The 27,892-nt window shown below is 44.2% G+C and overlaps 1 protein-coding gene across 2 annotated transcripts in view; it reads right to left on the minus strand.

Annotated features, from left to right (window-relative positions):
• The window catches only part of LOC148021846 (transducin family protein / WD-40 repeat family protein), a 111,823-nt gene that overhangs the window by 29,269 nt on the left and 54,662 nt on the right, over positions 1–27,892 (minus strand). For both annotated transcript variants that reach the window (XM_087697354.1, XM_087697352.1), the window contains exons 6-11: positions 17,486–17,717; positions 17,022–17,228; positions 16,794–16,913; positions 16,615–16,683; positions 16,386–16,508; positions 15,501–15,551 (exon numbers count right to left, since the gene is read on the minus strand). In XM_087697354.1, coding sequence (XP_087553480.1) covers positions 15,501–15,551; positions 16,386–16,508; positions 16,615–16,683; positions 16,794–16,913; positions 17,022–17,228; positions 17,486–17,717 — 802 coding nt within the window. The remainder of the gene's footprint in view (positions 1–15,500; positions 15,552–16,385; positions 16,509–16,614; positions 16,684–16,793; positions 16,914–17,021; positions 17,229–17,485; positions 17,718–27,892) is intronic.

Here is a 27,892-nt window from a genome sequence, read left to right on the forward strand (position 1 = left end):
TCTTTTCTTGTTTGTAGTAGTAGTAGTAGTAGCAGCAGCAGTAGAAGCATCAACAGCAACAGCAGTAGCAGCAGCAGCAGCAGTAGTAGTAGTAGTAGAGAGAGTGTGTTCGACGCTTCGGGAAGGCATGGAAGGCCTGTGTCTCTAGGCTTGGTAAAGTGAAAGAGAGATTAGACTTGGAGGTGAATGGATGGTTTTCTTGACATTCTTTGCGCTACCTCCTTCTACGCTCTGCATATCGAGTCACACACAAAGGAAAAAAGATAGCGAGGTCCAGTGCAATACCACGGGACGGGGAACACTCCGACATAGGGTAGTTGGTCACTTGCCCCCATGCATAGCATATTAGACTTTATATACTGTAGGCCCCGCCCATAGGTGGGTGCAAAGAAACAAAGAGAGGGGCAACAAACAAAGAGAGAGAGAGAGAAAGATAGATAGAAAATAAGTGAGGGAGAAGAAGAAAGGAAGAGGAAGAGAGAACGAGAAAGAGAGAATAAACATGAAAGACAAAGAAAACATAAAAGAGAAAAGAGGAGAGAACATAAAATGAAGAGCACAAAAAAGGTGCAAAGAAATGGGGAGAAACAAAGAAAGGGGGAGAAAACCAAGACTTCAGTTGACGTTAATTTTGTTGAGTTACAAGAGAAGAAAGCCCTTATCAAATAATTTACGAAAGAAAAAAAGAATGATAACAAAAACAAATTGTTTGTTGTAACATAGACCAAATGGAAAATAATGAAGGCCGTGATGTTCAAGATCATGAGGCATATCTTAATTAGCATGCCCCATGTCCTTGCTCTCAATGCAAGCTGGAAATTAGAAGAAAATGTCGATTGTCTATAGAGCATGCACGATGGTTCGGTGAGTTTCAATCAGAGATCATTGATCAAATGATCTCAGATTTTGAAAAAATGGTAAGAAAAGTGTATATCAATCATGCATTGTATTCACAAACTAGTTGAATATCATATACAAAAACATTGGATGTGTCCGTTCTTCGAGAACCTTCTTAAGATCTATGGCTGTCTCAATGTCAAACTACAACTTATATCCTGGCTGCTTGCCCTTCTTTTTGCCTTCTTGTTTGTTATCCTATTTTTACTCCTGATTGACCTCTTCCATAACATGCTCGGGAGGTGGTTGATTTGCAGCTTTAGGCTCATCCCACCCCTTCTTATTACTCTTTTAGATGTCCCTGTATTATCTTCATCTCGTTTTCGTTTCTCTTCCACAAGGACATCCATATTTTGTACATTCGCTAAATATGCATCTACCGGTGATTCCCATCTAGTTATATCATGAATGTCTTGCCCTGCATGAGACATTTCACTATCACTAACCTTTCTCTTTTCAGCTATATGTAAAGCATGTGTCCATATTTCAGCCTTTGAACCATCGCTTGGCCATACATTCTATCCAACTGTAGCCCAAAAGTAGAAGCATGTACCGCCGCATAAGCATTTCGAACAACCAAGTCTTCCAACAACTTCTGTATACCTCCCTTTCCAAAATTCAAAGCAAGAGGCAATCCCATTTCTTGTGCATGGATCTTGCCATCTTTCCAAAAGATGAGTTGTCGTGCTGCCAAGGCCTCCTGATAGGCAACACAATCCTTTCTCTCATGCTGCAAACTATCACACCACATACATCTTTTTCCTGACTTAGGGGCTGCTACCTGTCCCCTATCCTCTTGTCCTTTTTCATCCAATTATGCAACCTTCAATTGAAGATCCCGCATACATTTGACCAATTCATCCAAGACATCTTCCCTAACAGAGGGAACAATAGCAAGTACAGCCACAGGGTTAGCCACAGAAGTGGGTGGCTTATTGGATTCTTCAACTATTTTTCCCGTAATAGTGGGCAAGCTAGAGACATGCAATCTTTCTCTTCTTCTATGCTTTTTCACAAGTGCAGTAACAGCTTCCTTGACATGTCTCCGTTCTGTTTTCAGACTTGTCTCTGTAGTCTGATCCTCCAGCAAATCATTAAGCTTCTCTTGAAGCTCAGGATCAGCTGCTTGTAGAAACAATTCAATTTTCTGACTTACAATAGCTTGTTGTTCTGCAAGATCCAACTGCTCAAATTGACTTTCAAATTCTCTTAATAATTATGTAGCCACAAGATCGTTATTGGGTTGTAAAACCCACTCCTGAAAAGTCTTCCGCATAATCAAAATGGTATCTTCAATGTAAAATTCTTCCCTGAGTGTCTTTTTGAAAGCTACCCAATCAGCATCTTGCATGTATAATTCAGTAATTCACGCTTTGAGTTTATGTACAGTAACACGTACAAAATACCGACTCCATCTAAGTTAAGCCACCCCAAAAAATTTCATCTTTTGAGCATAGGTATGTACATATACAGATACATTCCTACCATTGAATAACTTCATCTTACCCTCAACTACTTGCAGAGCATTCATCACAACACTTTCTATTTGAGCAGAAGCCTACATCACCTGTTGTTGTTATTGTACATGTATAAGCATATTCATATTTTGCACAACTGTTGCAAAACATCATTGAAGATTGTGTTCGAAGGTTCTCCCATCTTGTCTTTCCTTTTTTTGACGACCTTTCACGTCAGGTTCACCAATGTCGGAGGGGTTTTGTCAAAAGGTCGTATCCACCGGGGATCAGAGAGAGAAGAAAATAGAGATAGAGATGAAAGAGAAGAAAAAAAGAATTGACAAGAGGTAAACACGATAAAGACAAAGCACAATGAATTGAATCAATATGTATTGGCAAAACCTGAAATTTTTTGTCTAACACTACTTAGAAGCAATCTCCAGGCATTAGATCTCCTAGAGCTCGTTCGTAGAACAAAAACGTGCATCAAAATAACAGATCCTTCTCTGCTGCTCGGAACCCAAATCTGATGGCTTCGTTGCCTTCGGAAGGAGGATAAAACCCTAAGACACCTGAGCCAGAATCTCCTAGTTTATTTCTTCTTTTTCCAGTTCAAAGTGCAGTTTTCAGCCTATCAACAGTGATTGCGACGCGCACGATTTCGCCAATCTTTCTTTTTTATGAAAAATCCCATAGCTGGCTGAAAAAGCATCTTGTTTTTTGCATGCCATCCTAATCTAGAAGCTTTTCTAACTTTTTCAAATTTTTACAATAAATAATATCAAAAATAGGCTAAAATTGTCCAAAAATCTAGTATTTTTGGACTATTCATGCCACTCACACTAGCACTAATGACTCAGATCACTTTGACTCTCTACATCAATAAGAAAGTCTGATGATAATGCATTCCATGTTTTTTTCACATTATGTCCGCATAACATCGCAATAGCACGTGAAGACTTGATGAATCAAGTAAAAGGAAATGCACTTAGAACAAAGACTACTCAGACACTTTGTACATTTCTCTTGGAAGAGATTTTCTATTATTATGGGTGTGTTGGTAAAATCACACCAAATATCGCTTGGGGATTAAGGTGGCTCTTACTTAAGCCTATAATCCGGAAGGCAATGGCAAAAGTATATGCGTACATTCGCCTATCATTAAGGCCTTGGCCAAGTCATGTGGAGGAAAGATGAAAAAGTGGACACGACTGCTCCCATATGCTTTGTGGGCTGATAGAACAACTCATAGTGCTGTCACGGGATATATACTGGCTGAATTGATGTATGGTCAGAAGCCCATCATGCCAACAAAAGAGATGGTTATTACATGGAGTGTGATACCTTGGAAAGAGGGGTTGAATAGACACGAGTTGCTGGTTTTACACATAGGATAGTTAGACAGAATGCCAAAAGACATTAGGACAGCAATGGAAAAGATAAAAGGCAGCCAGGCTTCAAAATAAGAAATTGTTTGATAAGAGACATAAACTCTGACCAAGAGCCATATAGGAAAATGATTGGGAGTTGATTTATGACAACGGCTTGGAAAATCAATATAGTGTCGAATGAAAAATGTCTAAGCAATGGTTTGATCTATATGTGGTAAGGCAAGTGTTTGACAATGCTACCTATTCACTTGCTAAATTGGATGGGATAGCATTCTGCATTCTTATAGCTGGTAAAAAGATTAAGCTCTTTTAAGCCAAGGGAGTCTACAACATATGAATTGAATGAGTTGAATACAAGTATTGACCCCTTCAACCCTACACGCTCCGACAATGGCAATGCCTTTGGCTACAAGAGCCAATAGCACTATAGCATGAGCCACATGATGCATGTATGCACAAACTAAAAGCCAGAAAAACGTACACTATACAAATTGATAGAGATATACACATTGTTTAAGCTTAGGAGAGACCATATCATATCACATGACAAACCCGTATCATTAAGTGATGCAGTTGTATCTATCGACCACATACACGCATACCTTTAGATCATGGTCTCACACCAATGTTAATGTGCACGTTACTTCACATAACAATGCCCTAAGAGTGATATTTTAACAATGCTTGAAGATCTTGCAAATGTTTCTCTATGCACAAAGCATACAACATGAACATGCAAATGTTGGGATGTCCATGCTCATGTAGATAAGTCTGCAAGATGGTTCTGAAGGTAAAGACATCTGCTGAAATAACCAAGCATTTAATGTCACCATAACATTGAGCCAATGTTGGGATGTCCATGCTGATGTAGATAAGTCTACAAGGTGGTTCTGAAGGCAAAGACATCTGCTGAAATGACCAAGCATCTAATGTCACTATAACACTGAGCCAAACATAGGAAAAACAATGTAGTAAGATAAGATCATGCCTAAAGGCTAGGACAAAAAGCAAACATGTTGTGACCAGAAAAGTCATTCTAATAGAATCTCGACCTGCAACACTCTCTTTCTTTGGTACTAGTCACCATGAACTCCTTTTTCATTTTTGTGTGGCAATCCATGTATAGACACACTCTGCTCATGCTTGCTGTAGACTCAACAACTTTTGGTCTCCTTTCCTTAAATAGGTTTGTGGAGAACAACTTGAACATTACCAGTGCCAAAACATAGTGCTTCATGTAATCATTTCTCTGTATTGTTGGATTTTGCAAGACACCACCCAAAAAGCGACTATTTGAGAGTAGTCACACCTCTAAATGATAATGAAACTAGTTATGGTGGAAAAGTGTGGTTCCAAGGCAAGATCGTGTGCATCCATCCAGTCTATCACCCATCTGTCTAGTTAGAAGAAATTGGAAAATTTTAACTCCCTCCAATTGCAAAATGGTTGAATTGCAAACCATATTTTGTCAATAGATACCATGGATATTGTAGTCTCAATAAATATCATGGACATTGAACCACAAGCTATTGCTTAGCCAACTTTTCTCCAAGAGAAAATAGAGCCAATAAACCCCCCCCCCCGCTCTGCCGGGGGTCCCCAGCAATAAAACAATGATCCACATCTATTTGTATCACACGTATGGTAAATTCCCCACAAGGGGCACAAGGTGCAAGGCTCTAGTGTTGGTATTGGGTAAATTTGTGCATTTGTGTAGGGGTAATCTAGCTCCATTTATTTTGTTCCATCATCACACCCTCAATTCAATGCCTTGGTATCCGAAAAACGTGTAGCTCACGCCCGTCATGTCGCAAGCTCCCCCCCCCCCCCCGTCACATCTGATCACACCCGACAAATCCTCACGCTACTACCTCAGCTGGCCCCCCCCACGTCCTGACGGCTCGCGATAGCCCAACGCCCCGCCTATCCGCCTTTCCCCTCCGCCCCGACAGTTCACCGGCCCCCCCACCAACGAACTCAGCCGCCTGATCCGCCTACTCCACCTTCCCCACCATTCCGTCCCCCCACCCCCCCCCCTCGCCAGGCCACCCTCTAATCCAGTCCCCCCTCCAGCGCATTGCCTCCGTCTGTGATCGTAGTCCCGTCCGCAGTATCCAACACCCCCCCCCAACTGCCAAAAACATTAGCCTTCCCCCCTCGCCATTGTGACGGGGCAGCCAGGGCAGTGCCTGCACTGCCACGACTTTGGGCACCAAGCAGCAATGTGTACGTGTTTCGAGCCAAGGTGGCTTCGCCCGACAAAACCCATAGGTGGACGCTGACGGCTTTACATGGGTCCAGAGACGACAGAGAGGGAGACGGCAGGGGGGCGCAGCCAGCTCCTCAGACCCAGCCTCATCAGCAGGGAGCAGGTGGGCGAGCGACGCCCCCTCAGCAAAGCTCCCCCTACCTACCCCACCCGGCAAGACCGCAGCCCCTCACATCCACCACCCACGCCACAGACTACCTCACCTGAGATCCCAAAGCCCCCACACCCGCCCCCCCCCACTAACCCTGGCCCACAGTCCCCCCCTCTCCAAGTCCACCAGTCCCCCCCCACACCCACCATGCACCTCCGTCCATCCCACCATCCCTCGATCCTCCCCCCCCCCCCCCCCAACCCCCCCTACCTAACACCCGACACGAGTGTTTCCCCCCAGACCCACCCCCCCTCCTCCCACAGGAGGTGATGAGCCACACACGCCTACATCCTCGTCACACCAACAGTCTTCCCCCTCCCATGCAGCCACCAGCTCATCCGCCCCTGCTGCCCGTCACACTTTCCCAAGACAGGCACCGATGCTGCCACACGATTTCTTCCGCAATGGCCCATGATCCTACCTGAGAGTTACGGAGCGTTCCCACTACCTCTAGAGGTGGGGATCTTCGTGATTTGTAAGTCAAGGAGAGGCAAGGCCCATCTACTAGCACCACCAGATGGACCAAACTACGCATTTTTTCTTCAGTCCTCTCGCTTAGGGGAGTGGACGGCTACACAGGTAGAGGAAGAGTTGAAGAGTCAGGTAGCGGACCACATCTCCCAGTGGACGGAAGAAGTAGGACTAGCACTATTTGCACAGCAGCGGCCTAGTTGCATGATGGACATTAACTGGTGGGCTAGTGCCGAGGTCCCACACTTGAGCATTATCTTTCGAGCTCCTCCACAGTGGAGAGCTCCAAGGGATGTGATCGAGTAGCCCCTGGCACAGGAGGCCCGTTTCTACCAATGTACAAAGTCACAACTCTCAGCATGGCTGATAGATGCATTGATAGTACCACCTGGAGCATCTATCACCCCTATGGTCCGACCAAGGGCCACCATGGGGGACTTGAGCTTGCCATCCAGACTGGCGGCAAAGCGTACTCACATGCCTCATAACTTTACCTCCTCATCAGCAACCTCCACACCGAACAGATGCCTATTCGATCAGTCACAAGTCTCCCCATGAGCTTGCACCTTACATCCTGGAATGTAAATAGCCTCCACTACAGTGGGGCACGTGGTTCCAAGAAGTTGATTGTTCGGCAAGAGCTGCAGCTTCCCTTGCCGGAAGGATCGACATCTTACTTCTACAAGAGCACAAGCTCACCCCTACCCAGGCCCGGCGGGTTGGGAAGGTACTTCCGAGCAGCTCACACACTTACTGGGAGCATGCCATAGGTGCCCATGGCAGGAGTAGAGGCGTATGCACCTCTATTGGCCCAAGTCTCACCGCTTGTGTACGAGACCACGGGACGATAGTGACAGGGAGGGCTCTATGGATCAGATTGGATATTGGGGACTCATGCCTTGGAGTCCCCATACGGAGGTTAGGACACGCAGCAAATTCTAGGTGGAGATCGTGGATGGACTCCCAGATGTGGACTCCTAGATCGTTGAAGGAGACTTCAACAACCTGGAGGCCTTGGAGGACCAACAAGGCAGAGGCAGAAACTACCAGGGCATGGCTGGGGAGGAGCAAGAGGCATGGGAGGTCTTTCTACTAGCAGTACGAGCACGCAATGCCTGGAGAGACCCTACCTTCCACAAGAGGGAAAGTTCGTTGAACTTCTCTTGGGGATACACGCATCTAGGTGGAGCATTGCTGGAGCGGTGGAACAAGTTTTACGTGGGAGAGTGGGGAGGCTCTCGTGGAGGCGAGATTGAGCAGTTGGCAGGCACCACGTTGTCCGATCATTGCCCGGTTCTCTTGACACTTGATTCCCCAGCATCTGCCCTTGACACACAATCCTGTCGGATCCCTGACTCGATCTATAGGAGAGAGAAGGTGGCGAGATCGATAGAGCAGATTTGGACCACAGAGTGGGACAAGAGGGACTGGATAGCAGAGGAGGTTGCAGAGGCCCTAGCCGAGTCGAGCAAAATCTGCCAAGAGGTAGCCCTACAAGCTAGGCAGGACACCTGGGAGGAGAAGAGAGCACTCCGGCGGGACCTTGCAGCCACGCAGAGATTATTACAGGAGGCACGGGGAGATCCCACCTTCCACGCACAAGAGGTGCACGCACGAGCAGCCATTGCTGGCCTAGAGGACAAGCGCTCGGAGTTCTCTTTCCGAACCTCAGCAGCCTTCTGGGCACAGAAGGGGGACACGATGTGTAGGGAGTTTTTCCAGGTGCACCAGCCTCGCACCGCAGGAGAGTAGATACGCAACCTTCAGGATCAGTATGGGAGGACTCGTTCTAGCCCAGATAAGGTGATAGATATTGCCACCGACTATTACACACGCCTCTTCGAGCAGGAGATAGCTTCAGCTAGAGGATAGCGATGTAGACAGCAAGTTTGGGATCACATCCCGTCCCAGAGGAGATGGGACGCTCCCTCCTAGCCCCCTTTACAGAGAAGGAACTAGAGGAGGCCTTCCATACACAAGATGCACAAAGGCCTTCTTCCCCACCTACTGGGAAGTGGTGAAGGACCCCCTACTGATGGCCTTCCAGGAGATTTTCACTTCAGGACACATGCCAGGGAGTCTTTTGGCAGACCTTACTGGTCTTCTCCCCAAAGGGGAAGACCGGTTGGAGCTTTCCTAGTGGAGACCGATCACCTTATTGTCAGTGGCCTATAAGGCACTGGCAAAGATGATTGGTAGGCGAATACGCCCCGTACTTCCAGACATCATCCATGACACACAGACAGGCTTTGTCCAGGATAGAAGCATACTCAACAATGTATTTATTTTCTTTGAGGCGGAAGAGTGGGCGCAGCACAGTGGGCAGAGACTGGCTGTACTACTCTTGGACTTCGAGAAAGCTTATGACAGGGTGGACTAGGACTTCCTAAAGGGCACCATGGTGAGGTTGGGATTCCCCCAGGTTTGGATTCGCGAGGTCTCCGCCCTGTACAGATCGGCTACCAACAGGGTTCTCATAGGCGGAAGGCGAGGGGAAGAGTTTCAGCTGGAGAGGTCGGTTCGACAGGGCTGCCCCCTGGCCCCATACATGTTTCTACTTTTTGTAGAGGCGGTGTCTCACTTCCTCAGGTCACGTGTGAGCGGATTACGCGGCCTCCAACTTCCAGTGAGAGAGGAGACTGAGTTGTTGGACTCAGAGTATGCAAATGACACAGCACTCTACATAGAGGACGATGAGTTGATGCTGGAGAGGGTGAGGCTGGCTCTGGACATGTTCTGTTCTGCAGCGGGAGTGAAATCAACTAGCGAAAGTCGGTTGGGTTCCTCACAGACCCAGACTCTAGCATGGAGTGGGGATCCACCTGGGATTTAGATGGGTAAGCAGAGGGCAAACCGTCCGGTACCTAGGGTTCCAAGTGGGGCTCGACATCACTCCTGCCCAACAGTTTCTTCATGTCCTTGATTCTATTCGGAGGAAACTGACCTATTGGAGCACAACTCGCCTCTCACTAGCCGACCGAGCCCTAGTGGTCAACTAGATACTAATAGCGACGGCCTGGTACATTGCCTCGTGTTGGTATTTCTCCTCATCATGTGTAGTGCAGCTCCGCCGCCTAGTGCGGAACTTCCTTTGGTCAGGGTCAGATGGTTCCAAGGACTCCAAGGCCAAGGTGGCATGGGCGACCATCATACGGCATCGGTCAGAGGGAGGGCTTGGGATCATAGACCCAAAGTATCAGAGTATGGCCCTCTTAGGCAAGCTAGTAGTCAGTGGCCTCACACCAGGAGGACAAACCTGGAAGGTTCTATTGTAGGAGGGTCTTCAGGATTGTAGACCGAGGCTTGGCAGTGAATGGAGGTTGTCCTTGAGATGGATCTTCATGTCAGCCCAAATCCACCCCCCCCCCCCCCCCAGATCACCTTTCCTTAGCAACTTGCTCCGCTTGTGGCAGGGCCTCCGTAAGGCCCTAATCCAGAGCCCCCTAGTCTACCAGGAGGAGATAGACCATCAGCCAGTGATCTGAAACCCCCAAGTCAAAGATAGGGAAAGGACACAAATCGGCGAGTGCCCCCCCATCCAGTGGGCTGGTTGAGAGGCCGGCCCGGCTCGTAACATTAGGACATGGTGGGAGTGTATAGGATGGTGGACAAGGAGGTATTCTAGCGTGTATCAGGTTGCCAGAGAGGAGTGGAGTTGAGGAGAAGAGAGATAGACGCAGCAATACCTCTGGAGTGCTTGCTCCCCCGATACGAGAGCCGATTGAGCCCGGGGAGGTATGGGCAGCTAGGTTTTCACCAGCAGGTATCCCCCTACAGGTGACAGGTAGAGTGGCCAGCGCCCCACAGGGGACTTTCTTCGCCATGCAAAAAGGGGAACGTTTGGCCCTTGACAGAGGGCAACAAAATGAGGGGATAGCCTAGAGGAGGATTCGAGGGTGGGCCTTCAGGGGAAGACATGGCGACTGGACCCCTATGTTTTTTGAAAGGAGCTCATGGAGTGGCGCCTTTGGATCTGGGAGGACAAACCACTTGATGAGCTGGAGTGGGACCCAGGAGAGTGGCTATGGCCAACCACTACGGTCTCCAAGAAGCCACCCAGGTTCTTAGAGTACACTACCAAGATTGGCAGACATGTACTGATGCAGGAGGATATGGATTGGGCACCGTCACGCAGCAAGCACTGAGCGGAGCACAACATCACGGAGCCTTTCCAACGGACCTTCTGGCGCCGCCTATTTGGGATAGCTAGAGGCCAAGAAGAGTGTCGTATTTCTTATGGCTGGTGGCACATGGAGGCCTAGCGATGGAAAGTTGGCTTGCCCAGATGCAGAAGGAAAGAGGTTGTAAGCGCTGCACACAGCAGCCTTTGGAAACCCCAAAGCACTGCCTTTGGTCGTGTGAGGAGACGCAGCTCATGTGGAGAGGAGCATGCCGCATCCTTCGCCGTATACCACCAAACCTTGGATGTATCTCATGGGGAGCTTTCTGTTGGCAGGCAATCAGCCAGGGCCGTCACCTTCTGTATGAGGCTGGGATGCAAGACACGATATTCATTATCGAGGTAGGGTCATGTGCAGTGGTGGGTCTAGAGGCTCTACCCATCCGCCAAGTACTGGAGCCCACAACAAACCGCTCGGAGATATGGGAGATCATAGGAAGTCTTACTAGATGGCATATCTGGAAGGCGCAGTGTCAGGAGTCTTTCAGCGGAGAGAGACTTTCACCATAGGCGACATTAACATAGCTCTAGACCTCCATCATCCACTCCCTCCACAGCCGATGGAATCAGGTGCAGGGCGAGTCTAGGGCTCGTCAGGAGCTCCGTTGTCATTTCATGCGCACTTGGGGTGGCCAGGACCTATCCTTCGTGATGCAAGCAAGCAGCCACAATTGGCGATATACCCTCCCTCCCTCCCCCAATGGCTTCTTGCCCCCATCCCCCCCACACCGCCTTGAGAGGCTTGTATACATTATGTATTTGTGATTGTGCATCAACTCCAACTAGTCTGTTGAGCATGGGCACACAGATGTAATCAAAAAAAAAAAGTAATATAATCAGCCACATTTTACTCGCAAAAAAAAAATCCAATGCCTTGGTATCCTAGGGTGGGACTTTTTGGGCAAAAGGTGGCAAAGTTAGATTCTCCCCACCCCCTATGGCACCTTTTTGGGCCTAAAAGTGTGTGTTGAGCCACTAAAATCAAAGGACTGCATTAGCATAAATATTGTGCATTTAGTCCTAATTTAGCTCCACAAAACAGCCTCGAAGAGAACTATTCGTTAAAGGGCATTTTATTTTGGCAGTAGGACAAATGCCCAAATTCATCAGCTACCCCTCTACTAGCAAGTTGTCACCTTGCCTTTGGAGCTGCCACTTGCACCCTCTAGAGGTTCGACCTCTACTATTAGTACTACCGCCCTAGTGGCAATACTCCTACCAACATGCAAGTTATTCTACCCCCTGCTGCCAAGCATCTAGTGGGTGATGCCACCTTGCCCCTGGAGAACCAATTCCTGCTTTTGTTCAATTCTGTAACCTCTCCTCGATTTTTGTTGTTGTCCCTAGTTATCATCACCATTTGGAGGTTGCATTTTCGACACATGGATATCTTTCATCATCTTCTTCATCATTTGTAGCAGTCATCTACACTCTTAAACGTCCTCAAGTGGCTGCATTTTAGTTGGCAGCTGCTGCATATTCTATCCACGACTATCACCAAGTGATACATAGCTGTGTTTGGTCATTCCAGCTCTAGAGACTACTATGTATCCACATCCAGCCTGCTGTTCTACTGTCCTCAGTGATCTACATCAAATTTCTACTCTGACATCCGTGGTTTGTTGCACTCAAGATTTGTCTCCAGACAACAATTATCATAGGGCTATGATGAATTTTTAACTTAATGCTCCTTGGACACTTAAGTTGTGCACATGTGAGATTAAGTTGAATGTGCATCATGGTGACAAGCCAAAATCCTAGCTTGATTAGTCAGAGACCTTTGCAAAAATTATCGCGGACAAGTACTAGTGGGTGCCCAGTAACAAATAGGTCAAGCACATTGAATAGCCCCTTGGAAATGATAGTTGTTATCATAGTGATTAGGGGAAAAAATGATCTAACACCCTAGACTAAGATTTGGAAAGTTTCAGCACTTTTAGGTTCACAGAGATTAGGACTTTACAAATTGAGGTTGGACAGCATTTAACAAAGAACAAGGCCAAAGGGCCATTCAAAATGAATTTTCGCATGGAGACCCCAATTAAAATGGAAATTTGCTGAGTTCAAGTTTGGATCAGTTCATGAGAAAAGCCCCAAAATTTTTGGAACCAATGTGTACAATTTCTGCAATTTTCTGGTCAAATTTTCCTATTACATGTAACCAACATCAGATTTGTGAAAACTCCCAAATTTCTGGGCATAAAAATGCACTGGTTTGAAGACCCTGCTTGCACACACGAACTAGGGCTTAAAATAAGCCACTTCACAATAAAAATTGAAAGGTAATCTGTTGGTCATCGCCTAATATGTGACATGGTTGACTGCGCCTGTCCCCATCATGCTTCCATCAGGCCCGAACTGGTCGCCCACTGGTCCCCATCATGTTCCGTTACATCCAAACCGATCGCCCGCTGGTCCCGCTGTCCCCGTTGACTGCTTGCTTGTCGGATGCATGCTGGTCTTGTGGACGCCGGTCTCACTGGTCTACGCTGATGTCACTAGTCTCTATTTCTTCAGCTTGACCTGTGCGACCTGTGTTGATCGCTTCTTCCTCAGCTCTTTACTTCAGCTCGACCTGCTGCATGCGTCGAGTGCTGTCCATTGGCTGGATCCTGTGTCGCGACCTATGACACTCTTGAGAAGCGCGAATGTTGTAACCAACAGCTCTGATACCAGTTTGTTGCGCTAAAGTGCTTGCTAGAATGCGAGCTTGGAATGAGCAAAGATAGAGCTGAGAACTGAAAGCATCAAGTAAGAGTGTACCAGTGTGTTGCACGGTACACAAAGAATAAAAATGCATTTATATGCTAGGCTACAAGTAAAGAGTGTGCTTACACCCGTAAGTTTATACACACAGGATAAATGGGAGTTTACACCCAACATTTAGCCCAAAGTGGTGAAGCATTGAATTTTAAAGTTATCCTTCATTGAATGAATTTATTGCTTGTTGTAATCAATGTTATTTAGGGTTCCACCTCCCTTTCTCAAAAAGGAAGGCTGGTTTCGTAATAACACTCCCTCAATTCGCTCCCACAAAAGCCAATGGCAGTTGGACAGTCTCTACTCCTTGAGCTCCCAAATCTGTATTAAAATCCCTTTCATTGTTAATTCTTTAGGAATCATTCATTCAGTACCTTCTTCTCCTTTTACACTTGTCTGAGTTCACTCAGTGTTAATCATGCTTGTACTTTCTCTCCAAAACCTAGCATACCTTCAGATCACTATCTATGGCTTTGTTTCTATCAGACATCTCATCTTGTTCTATGAGATCAATTGGCGGAGCGTGGAATGGGCTAGAGTTTTAACAGCACTCAATTTCTTTAAAAACTTGCTAATATTACCACCTAACATCCATGGATTGAAAATAAACATGGCCTGACTTCAATCCCAATTTTTTAATCAAAGTTTCTCCAATTCAAAATTAAACAGCATTCCAAATCTGATTTTTGCTTGCTGCAAGTAAATTTTATTGATATGGCAGCACCAAAGTAGAAGGATGGCTTGAGGCATAGATGTATAGACTATCAAACAAGATCATGATCAAGAATCGATTTATGATTCCTAGGATAGATAATGCATAACATTGATTTGCCAAAGAAAATTCAGACTTTGATTTCTAGTCATTTAAGCCAAGACACAATCAAGGCACCAATGGTATGCAGCTGCCATACAATGCTGTAAAAAGGCACCAATGGTATGCGGCTGCCATACAATGCTGTAAATAGGCACACAACACCTTTTTTTAATTAAATTATCAAGTTTTGTTGCTTTTTTTAGTCATTTCTGACCCCCCAAAAGTGGTCAAGTCTGAAATAGGATATCATACTCTGGATTTAATACGTTCTTCATATGTTTGCATTAGCAATCATACGAGTATGATAAAAACTATGGATGAAACCCTGAAATTTCTCTCTACACAGCATTCTTACTCATTCTCCAGCTTTTCCTCAACATATCTCAACAATTCTCAGCCACCGCTAGCAGGATTCAGTCAAATTTGGTGAACAGCAAACTAATTACTGCTGTAGACCCTAATTCACAGAAATCATCAATTCAAGTTAAAGAAATAACGCAAGGGACACTAGGTTTTGGGGCCAATCTGGTGTCAAATGTCCAAGATTAAGTGGTAACATTTGCATTTCAATTTATGTGAATTTATTCGCTTGCTGTAATTAGAGTTAAATCAGGTCATTACCACCTTTTCCCTGAAGGAAGGCTGGTTTTGAGTATTGTTGCATGCGGCTGCAGCATTATGACTAGCATTCAACATACATTCCATCAGCATATGATGTGTGCAGCATTGTGGCCTTTAAATGGGCTGGAGGTCACATCCTACAGGCACTTACTTCAGCCATTACACATCCAGGATCCTCTAAGTAGCAAGGAAGTAAATACTCCTGTTCATAATGAAGGGGCCCTTTCATGTGTTGCTCAACTCTATGTACTATTTTTATTTCCTCCTTCCTCTTGTGTTTAAGCTGTAAGTTATGTATCTACCTGAATTGCCAATAAACAGACCCATTATATATTATATCTTGCAAAACATAATTCACTTTCTTCTACCTTTATTGATTTACTTCAATTTAGAGACTAAATATCTTAGTAGGTGAAAAATCACATCCATTACTTTGATTGGTTTATGTAAACTTTTCACTAAAAGTTGTGGAGATGGAGTATTGAATACCTGCAAATGGCCCATAGCAGCAATATTAAATCCCAAAGTATCTTTTAACTTCTGCAAATGGACAAATAGAAACAAAAAACCAAGCATTTAGCTGACAGAAGACCTGTGAGTAGCAGAAGATTTCGTCCATAAAAGGCACCAAAGTTTAACTGTAGCCTTGAAATGGCATAGTTTAAATACATTTGCCAAAATTCACCCCAAAAAAGGCAACATAAAACAGGACTGCATGTAGAGAATAACATTCCCATCAAACAAATCTGCATCTAGATTATATCATTCTAGTTATATCAATCAGAGTGGCTGAAAGAAAATTCTAATAGGACCAATCAATTTAGTCATAAGTTAGTCATTTTGTGTATGTTTTCTCCTCAAATGGCATATGGGATGGAAAAGCAAGGAAGGGTACCAATTTTCTGAAAATTGCTTTCTACCCAAGAAAACCAAAGTCCAGTCATCTGCTTGCTATGACTTATGATCAGTCTTGCTCTAATTAAATGGTACCTATTGAGCCCTAAACAGTGAAAATTGCCCAACCAAGTTGCAGCTCGCACAAGACAATTCTGTTTTTATAAGTTGCTTCACAGAGACAAGCTATCGATTGTGATATTTAAATCTTCTATCCAGGATCTGCCATTTTAGCAAGTATATTTATTGCTACCCATGACTTGATGCTTCAGATATATAATGCCACTTTCACAAAAGTGGGTATCTTCTCAAAGTTGTTTCCACCCCCATGGTGATAGTGTTTCATTTATACATCTCATTTCTGTTCTTTCTAGCTAGAAGCCTAATTCAATGAAGAGCTTACAGACCCAGTTCACTAAGTTAAAGCAGGGCATGAAACCAGATTCAAGATCTTACAAAAGAACTTATAGAAGCACTTACCTTCACACCATCCTGGAGAACTTCATGGAGAGCAATTAAAATAGGCCGAGAAGAGACAGTTGCAACTAGCTGAGAATAGTGAAGCCGTAATAGTAGTATAGCAACTCTACAAACCAGCTCCACCTGCATAGTATCAACAGTAAGTGTGTGATTATTACCACTATCCTTCCCATTATGCCGAAAATTCAGGGGATTACAAAGACTGAAGCAAGATCATCAGTACACCAACCTGATTGCCCTCTGTTGCCCATTCTTTGAGATAGCTCATAAGCTTTAGTGCATCTGTGAATGGCAATGCCTGTATGACATACACATGACTTGAATGAGTTTAGTCTAATAAATAAACAACAGTGCATGATTGGACCATGATTTCTCTATAAACACAACATAGTACTTACAACAACTTACCAGTAAGGCCTGTTCCAAATCACTTGCACGTACATTTGTTACCGCACGCAGGACATAGGCAGATGGAGAAAGTCCCAGCATTAAAGGATTAAGTTGAAATGCTTTTCCCCCATTGCTAGTCTACAGAGAGGGAATCCTAAAAATTAGAAGCTAGGATGTGCAAACATCCTGCAGATAATCAACATTAGATGACAGTCAAACTTTTTCTGTGGCTGGAAAAAGATTTACCTTCTGTAATTTTGTGTGTTCCAATTCGACTTCTGCCAAGTCCAAAGCCTCAATAATTAAGTCTGCAGCAGTGACAGCTTCTTGTGTTTGTCTTCCTGCAAGTGCTACAACCCCTTCCTCCGGCAACTCTCTGCTGGGAAGTTGAGAGTCTGCTGTATTGTCTTGTCCTGAATCAAACAAAGCTTCGAGCCTCTTCTCCCTCTCCTCCTGAAAAAAGTAAAAAAAAATACATCCAATTAGCAAAGAAGTGTGGAAAACAAAACTTGAGACATTGACCAACTACTTCAGTTGAAAATGACCTCTAGACATTGACATTAGATGCAGAATCAGTTGTGGAGATTATACAGCTCAAAAATCATCACTGTTGCACCTCAGAGAATTTGTCAATTAGAATTTTGTGAGTACATGAAGATGTACATTAGATCACAATTCAGGAAGCCTTGGTACATCATGGAAAAAACTACCTCCACAAAAAATGGTTCTTCAGTGCGCTCCCACCTTCGAATAGAGCGGTCATGTGATCCAGTGACAAGAAAATCGCCGAGGCTGCTGACAGCCAAACACCACACCTCTGCATGATGGCCTTCCAAAGTGAGAAGAAGCTCAAACTTGTCAGCATCCCAATACTTTATCATTCGATCCTTTCCAGCACTGAACATATAGTGAGTGTTTCGAACAAATTGAACTGCCATCACACTGCTCAGAAAGACACCCTATCAGATATAATCATCTGCCAAAAGCCACGAGGACACAAATACACACAGAAGTATACTATCATCTGCCAAAAGCCACACGAGGACACAAATACGCACAGAAGTATACTTTGAGAATAAGTACTGGTAGCTAGCCTGCTCATAAGGATGTGCATGTTAAAAATTTCTACAACCTTTCAAAATCATGTTTTCATACACGTTGATAAATATATGGGAAAATGCAAGACAAAAGGAATACCAAATTCTGTATGTACAAAGAGAATAAAGAAACCCCAAGCAGATGTCAAAGGAGAAGGAGCAAGGCCAATGCTCTCTCAGAGTCATTCGAGCATTGGACCAACTTTGTGTGCACTGCTCACATGTAGAATAGCCAGACACAGAGGAAATATAATTGATAGAGGTGACAAAGGTGCAGAATACTTGATGATGGATGGGAATGAATAAGAATTGTAAAACCACCACAGATAGATGATCACTGCATAGCATCATACAGGGCTCAGTACTCAGCTGCAGCAGAGGCAGCAACCATATTACATAATTCCATGCTCCATAATGGACCAAGAAAAAGGGGTTGAGCCAACACAAAACATGTGTCACGTACCCACCATGGGATTACCAAGAACCCAAGTCTCCAACCCAACTAGAATCAGTATATCCCTGCATTGTTAGTCTGTGATTAAGATCCAAGGCTAGCATGTAAATAAAAATGAGATACCTAATGGTCTGCAAATCAGAGGTACAATGATATCCATTAGAAGCATCAAATTAAGAATATATCGAGTCATGAGAAGGGTTGGTAAGCCAAAGAAGGTAAACAGCTTTTGTGATGAGTTGAAGAGCATGATAAGAATGGGGCTCGGTTGTCATAGAAAGAGATTAGCATCAACAATATGCAGTACAGTGAGTTGGGAATGTCCTTCAACCGAAGCATGTTGTATCACAAGGAGCTTGAGCAACAAAAGAGTATACTTGATGAAACTTGAAGTTCTTTGAAATTGGCTTGGATAAAAAATATGACATGAAGCAAAAATGGTTAGGTTGTGCTTCATCTCAAGCTAGTCTCAGCTCAATCGGCAATGCAGTGAGATTCAGGGCTCTGTCAGTGTTGAAAATAAATGAACCCATACTATAAATCTTGGCCATGGAATGGTTACTTCTCTGAATGCCCCACCTTGCAGTCTCTACAACAAGAAGATATTGCAATTTGGAGACACATGATATGTGGCTCTCCTATCTACAATCCATGACACCAAATGGCAAAGGGTGGGGTCGGCGGCTATTGCCTGCATAGGCAGCTCAAATGTAAGGACTCATACGAAGACACGAGGGAGGTAAGATGTGCCTAAATGTTGAGCTAAAACACGCTTTACAGTTGATTAGCACCTTTTAAACAGCCCCAAAGCATGCTTAATTAAAGAATTGGTGTGGTTTGAGAGTTTCACTGGTCCCCCAAGACTCTAATTTTTGGGACACTCTTCAACAACTGTAAATAGATAGGCTGCCCACCATTCAGCCTCATTCCTTCTATGCAAATTCTCACCCTTGTGTGCAAATTTCAGCCATCAGCCTTCATCCACATGGTGGTCCAACCTTCGCAACTACTGCCACTCCTTCCACGGTTCCTCCAATGCATGGCGCCTTCTTTCACAACTATCACCCACTATCTAGTGTCACCCCTCCTACTGCGTTTGATCCCATCAGCCATCGCCAGCAATCACACTACCTCCTACTACTTGCATTTGATCCTCATCAGCCAAGGGACACTTGGAAGTGCCCTTCCTCACCATCAAGCAACATACTAGAGCTTCCGTTTGGCCCTCATGTCTACAAGCGACAGCTAGTTGTATTCTTCCTCCTAGGTGGCCCTTCTATTGCTGCATTTGCAGCTTTCTAGTGCCACCCACATAATCAAGTATCATCTCTACTAACGACTCTATCTTCTGATTACCTAGAGGCTAGTGTTTGGTGTTTTCCTCATCTTTCGCACTCCAACTCGTGGTCACAACACTTAGGATCTGTCTCCGCTAGACGTCACTCTCCGACACTTCATTGCTCTGCCCTTGGGCATTCCATACACTCTTACATTCATTTACAGCATTCATTCACTTTAGAGTTTCTTGGCTCTGTGTTTGAGTTTTGAGTTTTGCATTTGTGTTTTGTGTTTTGTGTTTAGGGTTTGAGTTTCAATTATCAATGTTTAAGTCTTTGTGTTCTAGACTGGGTCGTACATGATGTGTTTCCTCAATGCAAAACCTAGCATATCTTCACATGGTATCAGAGCCGGTGCTCTTCTAAAGAGTATCTTGCAATGATTGTGGACACTAGTCTTTGTGTGAGACTCACACGCAACTCGATTCTGACTCATAATGTCTCAAGCACCTCCTCCTAAGGATTCTCTGACACCCTATCAAGCTTCTCCATCCTTGGAGACTCTAAGAACACATTAAAGTTTGGAGGAGGAGATAGACGCACCTTCATTTTTACTATCGTCTTCTTTTCATTTTGGTCATCTTACAGATGAAGAGTTTGAGGAGTACTTACGCATCACGTATAGTCAAGTTTACACCCCTCCAACAAGTGCTAATACTCTGTCCAACCTTATGTCAAGTTCATATAACCCTTTTTGAGTTGCATGAGCCAAAACCCTCTCCTATTTATTCTTTTGTTGTGCAAGATCCAGATGATTTTCAGTATGTTAACTTTAATAGAAGAGGCTCCTGAAGCAAATACCTTTCATCAAGTATATCTATACCATATGTTTCATTTAAGCAAGTAAACCACACTTCTTAGCTCCCTCCCATCCCAGCACTATCTTCTCCACATTCTGATCTACTCACATCTTCATTCCAAAACCTCACATAACACTTTACTTCCACTCATAGCACACTAGGGGTTCGATCTTCCATCTTCGCTCCTAGCACTTTCTCTTTCTCCATACCACCATCTACCTACCCTCCATTCACTCCACCTCTTGGTGGATCATTAGGGGGAATGCCACCCTTTAACATTGTACCTTCCACATACCCCCACATTATCACGTTCTTACACTCTAAGACGGCTATCATGGGTATCCCCCTCACTACCCACGAACACTTACCACCCCCCCACACGACCTTGCAAACGCAAGGATATCCATCCTTTACTTATGGGCTGTCATAACACATCCCTTGGATCACTCCTACACAAGGATTCCCATCCTCTAGTCCATGTGTCCCTACCCCTCCACTCTAGGCTCCTCATGCAGTTACCATGCCCATATCTAGTCCGCCCATTCCCACATTTTAAACCATTGTGCACACTATTCGTACACGTGGTGGGCATTCTAGAATTCCTTCCCAAGTGTACTCCACTCATCCACCCTATCCACCTTGTTCCCATTATACACCTCCATCTCCTAGCACTACCACTCTTGTTGCAATGGCCAAGAATACCTTCACAGATAAGACATGTTTTAACGGGTTGAATTTCACCACTAGTGAAACTTTATGTAACAAGGGCTTGAATCTCGAGGTCTTTGGGACCTCGTCATTGGTACCAAGCAAGACCCTCGATTAGCTCTCCCTGATCACATCCATCATTAGAGAGCCTGCCATGCCACGGCCAATGTTGAGTTAACGCAAGGGTTGCTTCCTGAATTCCACTCTCAATTACAGCATTTTTCCCTTGCATTTGAGCATTAGAGTCATCTCATTGACCACTATGTGGCATGAGATCGTACTTGATGTATCAATCTCAATTTTGAGCTTCAAGAGTTTTCCATTAAGGAAGGGGATAATCTGAAAGTGAATTTGGCCAAATATCAATGGTTACTCGTTGAGTTTTCCACTACTGGCTCTCCAAAGTTAGACAACGATCAAATCACGTTCTTCTTGAATAAGTTGTCCGATCCAGCACATTATCTCACTACCTAGATTATCGACCTTCTACAAGTTGACGTATCAATTCTTGTATTACACAAGGCTACACGATCAAGTCCACAAGAAATCGTCCACACACATCCATTTAGAGGGGCAAGGGTTAGTTGTCTCTACTAAGAGAAAAAACCAATAAAGGCAAGAACTTGCAAGATGCAAAGGCAAGCCAAAACAAGGGTGACACCCCTTCCTCCGATGGAACCAAAGAAACACAACCCCTTTGGCAACAAATTCCTAAGAAAATTTAGTTTTCCACACACTGCCAGAGGTCAAGCCATGTGGATAAGGAGTGTTGTACTAAAGCCCAAGGCCTTCCACCTAGAAAAACACAGTAGACTACTATGACTGCCTCCACTCCAGCTAGCCAGTCTAGTGGGGCTACGCCTCTTACCAGTCCACCATGTGCTCCATCTGCCCCAGTGACTACTGGACATGTGGCACACGAATAGCCTTAGCAACCTATCTCCTTCACTACTCCTAAAGGATTAGCTGATTAGTCTACTAGTGGCTCACCTATTGCACTTTATGCATCCATTCCTAGGGCATCCACTACACCTTCTAGGACCGCTTCACCACCTCATCATGTGTTTCATTGGCAGAGCCCTGCTAGTGGACGTACGCAATGGTAGCCACATGTTGGGAATAAAGGGCCATCGTGCCTTTTATATGTGCACGGGTGTGAACACACCCTTAGCACATTTGTACTTTCATATATATCTATCTAAAACCTAAAGAGGTACATAAACAAAAGATTGTACCCAAGAACATTGTGCACTTCTCTCTTTGACTCTCACTCTCTACTCTTGCTCACATTTTGCTCTCTACCTAACATTTTCATCGCACGACATTGCATCGCCATTGCGCATCGCTCACTTCCAATTGGTATCAAAGCTGCGAATAAGGTGTTCGCACTTCTCGGAGTCCGTGTAGGTCAGCTGGTCATCATTCTTTCACTGGACAAACACACAACAGCTCGTGCAGTTAGGCGCATGTCAACAGGCCACGTTTTTAGTCAGGCGACAGTTCCAAGTTGCATGCAAGTCAAAATCAGCATTTCCTAGTCAGACGCAGTCATGCGCAGATCATGCACTTCAGGCGCAGGTCAAAACGTTTTTTTTAAGTCAACAGGCGATGGGCTAGCGGCTGTAAACAGGGCAGATTCATCACTTTTCTTTTGCAAAATTTTTAATTTTTCAAAGGTTCCCTGCAAGCAAGCCCTTTGCTCACTAACGGGCGTTGGTTGATGCTTTGAGCACAAAAATTTTCTGGGGCTTTTGACCATGCATGTCAAATTTTGTGCCCGTGGGTGCATGTACAACAAAAATTGCAGCTAAAATTTGGAACTTCTCATGTAATGTGATGTATCTGTCCTTGGAACAGCTATAATCAGTTGTGGAGTGCTGTAGCACAAGGTTTAGTATTTCTGAAAACTTATTTGCAGATCTGAAATTTCCGCTTTTACGTAGTTATTTATTGCTGGTTGGTACTTGTTTGTACCTTGGTCACTTGTGTGACAATTTGGGCCTGCATTTGCTGAATTTTTTGGTCACATTTGGGCTGAAATTCATGGCTGGCAGCAGTGACAGCAGTCATCTCATGCACATTGAGAAGCTTGAAGGAACACATAACTTTGCAATCTGGCAAAAACAATGCTATAATATCCTGTTGCCAAAGAAGCATGCAAGGCCAATTAAGACCAAAGGGGCAAAACCCGCAGATATGGAACAAGAAGACTGGGATGAGTTAAATGAGCTTGCACGCTCAACCATCAAGCTATCAATTTCTAATGCCTTGATGTTTAACATTGAAGGTTTGGATTCTGCCTATGCTATTTGGACTCGAATGGAAGAATTGTATGCCCAGAAGAGTGCCGCAAGCAAAGTTTACTTGCTGAAAAAGCTTATGGATTTGCGTATGAAAGAGGGTACAGCAATGTCTACTCACTTGAGTGAGTTTAACTCCATTTTCAGCCAACCGGTTGCCTTGAAGTTCATGATTGATGAAGAATTTAAGGCTACGTTCTTGCTTTGCACTCTGCCAGAGAGTTGGGATACATTCAAGACTGCTATGAGCAATTCTAATGCGATGCTTTTGTATGCTGATGTGGAGAGTGCTCTACTCATGGAAGAAATGAATTGCCAGAACAATGCATCCAGTAAGTCTTCCAGTGCTTTGCATACTAGGGGTAGATCACAGCAAAAAGGCAAATCTGATAGCAAGGGACGTAATAAATCACATGGTAAGGATGTTGAATGCCATCATTGTGGCAAGAAGGGTCACTTTAAACGTGACTGCTACAAATAGAAGAAAGAGAAAGGAAAGGGCAAGAAGATAGATGATAGCAAGGAAGAGAAGAAAGAGAGTCAACCTAAGAAGAGCAATGTCAAAATTGAAGAGATGAATGTAGTCACTCATGACATTGACATTGGGAATGACGTACTCTTTGTCTCTTCACGCTTTCCTACACATGCTTTACTTGCAGATACGGATGATAACATGCACACTTGGATTCTAGATCCAGGTCCTTCTTTTCACGTCACCCCTCATCATGGGTGGTTTTCTGACCATACACGAGGTCGACATGGTGTTGTCCATCTTGGGGATAACTATGCATGTGACATTGACAGTGTACAGTTGCAATTTCAACATGGTTCTGTCTTCACTCTCCAACATGTACGGCATGTACCTCAGCTCAAGAAGAGCTTGATTAGCACAGGACAGCTAGATGACGATGGATTTCATACCACCTTTGGTGATGGGAAATGAAAGATCTATAAGGGATCTAGAGTGATTGCCAAAGGTTGTAAAAGTGATACCTTGTATCCTCTCCATGTATCTAGTGTGTGTGACCATGTTGTTGCCGTGATCGATCAACCAAGTGTTTCTTTGTGGCATGGCCGGTTGGGACACATAAGTCGAACTGAAATGAAAGTGCTTTCTCGTTTGGGTCACTTGCCTTGTCTTCATTATGTTGATTTTGAGCATTGTGATCATTGTGTTTATGGTAAACATGCAAAAAAGTCTCATAAGAAGTCTCTTTCGTTGAAATCTTCTCCTCTAGAGTTAGTACATTCCGATGTATGTCAGATACCAAGGTTATCTTTAGGGGGGAAGAAATACTTTGTCACCTTTGTCAATGATGATACACGGAAGGTATGGGTTTACCCTATTCGTAGCAAGGATAAACTGCTTGACAAGTTTCAAAAATTCTTAGCATTGCTTCAAAATCAGACTAATAAGACACTTAAGTGTCTTCACTCTGACAATGGTGGGGAATATGTGTCCAAGGCCTTTCAGGCATTTTGTGACAGCAAAGGGATAAAGAGGGAGCTCACTGCCCCTCATAATCCACCCCAAAATGGAGTTGCAGAGCATATGAATCGGACCATACAGGATAAAATCCGTACTATGTTGTCTCATGTTGCATTACCCCCTGGCTTTTGGGCAGAGGCTATTATGACAATTGTTCACTTGATTAATCGGTCACCGAACAGGTCTTTGGGGGAGGGAATCCCTAAGGAAGTGTGGTCAGGCAAGCCATCTTCATAAGCTGGCCTAAAAGTGTTTAGTGGCGAGGCTTTTGTACACATTCGTAAAGAAAAACGCAGCAAACTTGAGTCAAAGTCCTGTAAATGCATTTTCCTAGGATATGGTAATGAGGGTGAAATGGGGTATAGATTATGGGATCCTAAGAAAAGGAAAATAGTATGCAACAATGATGTTATCTTCCAAGAAGATCGCATGCATAAACAGCTCGAAAAGACCGAGGAGGTCCATAGAGTTGTATTTTGGGAAAAAATACCTTTTGGACAACAAAATGTGCCCACTGTACAGCAGCAAATACCTGCTGTAAATAAACCTGCAAATGCAGAAAATAATGCTAGAAATGATCAGCTAGCCATTGCCCATAATGATAAGCCACTAGATGTGTAAGAACAGCCAGGACAGCAAGCTGTTAATGCTGATTTGCAGGCTGAAATGCCAGGACAGCAAGCTGAAAATGGAAATTTGCAGGCTCAACAGCCAGCAAACAATGATCATTGGGTTAGGAGATCGTCAAGGGCTACTATACAACCTGATAGATTCATTCTTGATACAAACAATGTGGCTGATTATGTCATGTTGACAAACTGTGGTGAAGCAACGGACAGACAGGACAGCAAGAAATGGTATAAAGCCATGTTGTCAAAGGTGGAATCTCTTGAGAAAAATGGCACTTGGGACTTGGTGCAATTGCCTAAAGGGCAAAAAACCCTTCCATGCAAATGGGTTTACAAGATGAAGGTCACTTTTGGTTACTTACCAAAGTACAAAGCAAGATTGGTTACGAAGGGGTGCAAGCAAAAACATGGAGTTGACTTTGATGAGATCTTCTCTCTTGTAGTCAAGATGACTACATTGAGAATCATTTTGGGCTTGGTTGCAACTGAAGATATGGAGCTCATACAGATGGATGTAAAGACTGCATTCTTACATGGTGATCTGCATGAAGACATATATATACAGCAGCTTGAAGGGTTTGTGGCCAAAGGAAAAGAGAAGATGATATGTAAACTCAGAAGGAGTTTGTATGGGCTGAAACAAGCACCAAGAGAATGGTATCATAAGTTTGATACATTTATGCAGTCTCAAGGTTTTCATAGAAGTCAAGTGGATCACTGCTTGTACGCCAAGAAGGCAGCAGATGGCAGCTTGATTATCTTAGTTCTGTATGTTGATAACATGCTGATTGCCAGCAGGGATACTCATGCCTTGGACTCACTGAAGCAAAGTCTTCATAGCAGCTTTGACATAAAGGATCTTGGTGATGCAAATCACATTCTTGGCATGCGAATACTCAAAGATAGGTCAAAAGAATTACTCTATCTATCTCAACAAGAGTATATCTCCAAGGTTTTGCAGCGTTTCAATATGGAGGGGGGAGAAAACAATTGGGGTTCCATTGCCTCCATATGTGAAACTCAGTGTAGAGGACAGCCCTACATCTGATGATGAGAAGACTGAAATGGCCAAGATACCATATGCTTAGCTGTTGGCAGTTTGATGTATGCTATGGTTGCTACACATCCTGACATTGCCTTTGCAATGGGAGTGGTTAGCAGATACATGCCAAACCCTGGTAAAAACATTGGGAAGCAGTGAAAGGTATTATGAGATACCTCAAAGGCACAAAGGATTTGTGCATCTGCTTTGGAAAGCACGGATGCAGACTATGCTGGTCATGCGGACTGCAGAAAGTCCACTTCTAGGTATATGTTTACCTTCACAAGAGAAGCAGTCTCTTGGATCTCTGGGCTACAAAAGTGTGTTGCAATCTACTACAAAGACAAAGTATGTGGCTGCCACCCACTGAGGCATGCAAGGAGGCTTTATGGCTTTCACATCTAGTGGGAGAGCTTGGCATTACAGAGTTATCTATTCTCCATTGTAATAGTCAGAGTACTATCATGCTAGCACAAAATCCCGTCCTTCATGCAAAGACAAAGCACATACAAGTGAAGTATCAATTCATTATTAGATATGTACTTGACAGCAAGAGCATTGAGCTTCTCAAAGTGCATACAGTTGATAATCCTGCAGATCTTCTCACAAAGGGTTTTCCAGCAGAGCGGTTTGCTCATTGCTGATAGATGATGGGAGTTGGATAGGTATATGTATTTCAGCTTTGTACATACCTACCTAAACTTAGCTGATTCTTTTCTCCTCTTAAGGCACATTGCCTTTAGGTGGGAGGTTGTTGGGAATAAAGGGCCATCATGCCTTTTATATATGCACGGGTGTGAACACACCCTTAGCACATTTGTACTTTCATATATATCTATCTAAAACTTAAAGGGATACATAAACAAAAGATTGTACCGAAGAACATCGTGCATCGCTCTCTCTGACTCTCTCTCTCTACTCTTGCTCACGTTTTGCTCTCTACTTGACATTTTCATCGCACGACATTGCATCGCCGCTACATATCATTCACTTCACCACACACTTAGCCTTTTCCTTTTTAGACTTCCGCCGCATTCTTACATACTCACTACATTACACTTAGCTTTGCTTTGTTTTCAATTTTATTTTTTGGAACATCTCACTATTTACCTCTGTGCTTGCAAATTTTGATCTCTTTTGCAAGGTTTTGCATTTCAGTGCAGGGCTAACATATAAGTTTGCACCCATCCTTTTTGAGCTAGAGACAAGAGCTACATGCCGTTTCTTTCACGGTTCCATCTACTTGGGGTTTTGCTCTTCT

Source organism: Lygodium microphyllum, chromosome 17 (assembly GCF_053477565.2).
Source record: "Lygodium microphyllum isolate KBCC chromosome 17, Lygodium_microphyllum_v1.1.10, whole genome shotgun sequence".
Lineage (NCBI taxonomy): Eukaryota > Viridiplantae > Streptophyta > Polypodiopsida > Schizaeales > Lygodiaceae > Lygodium > Lygodium microphyllum.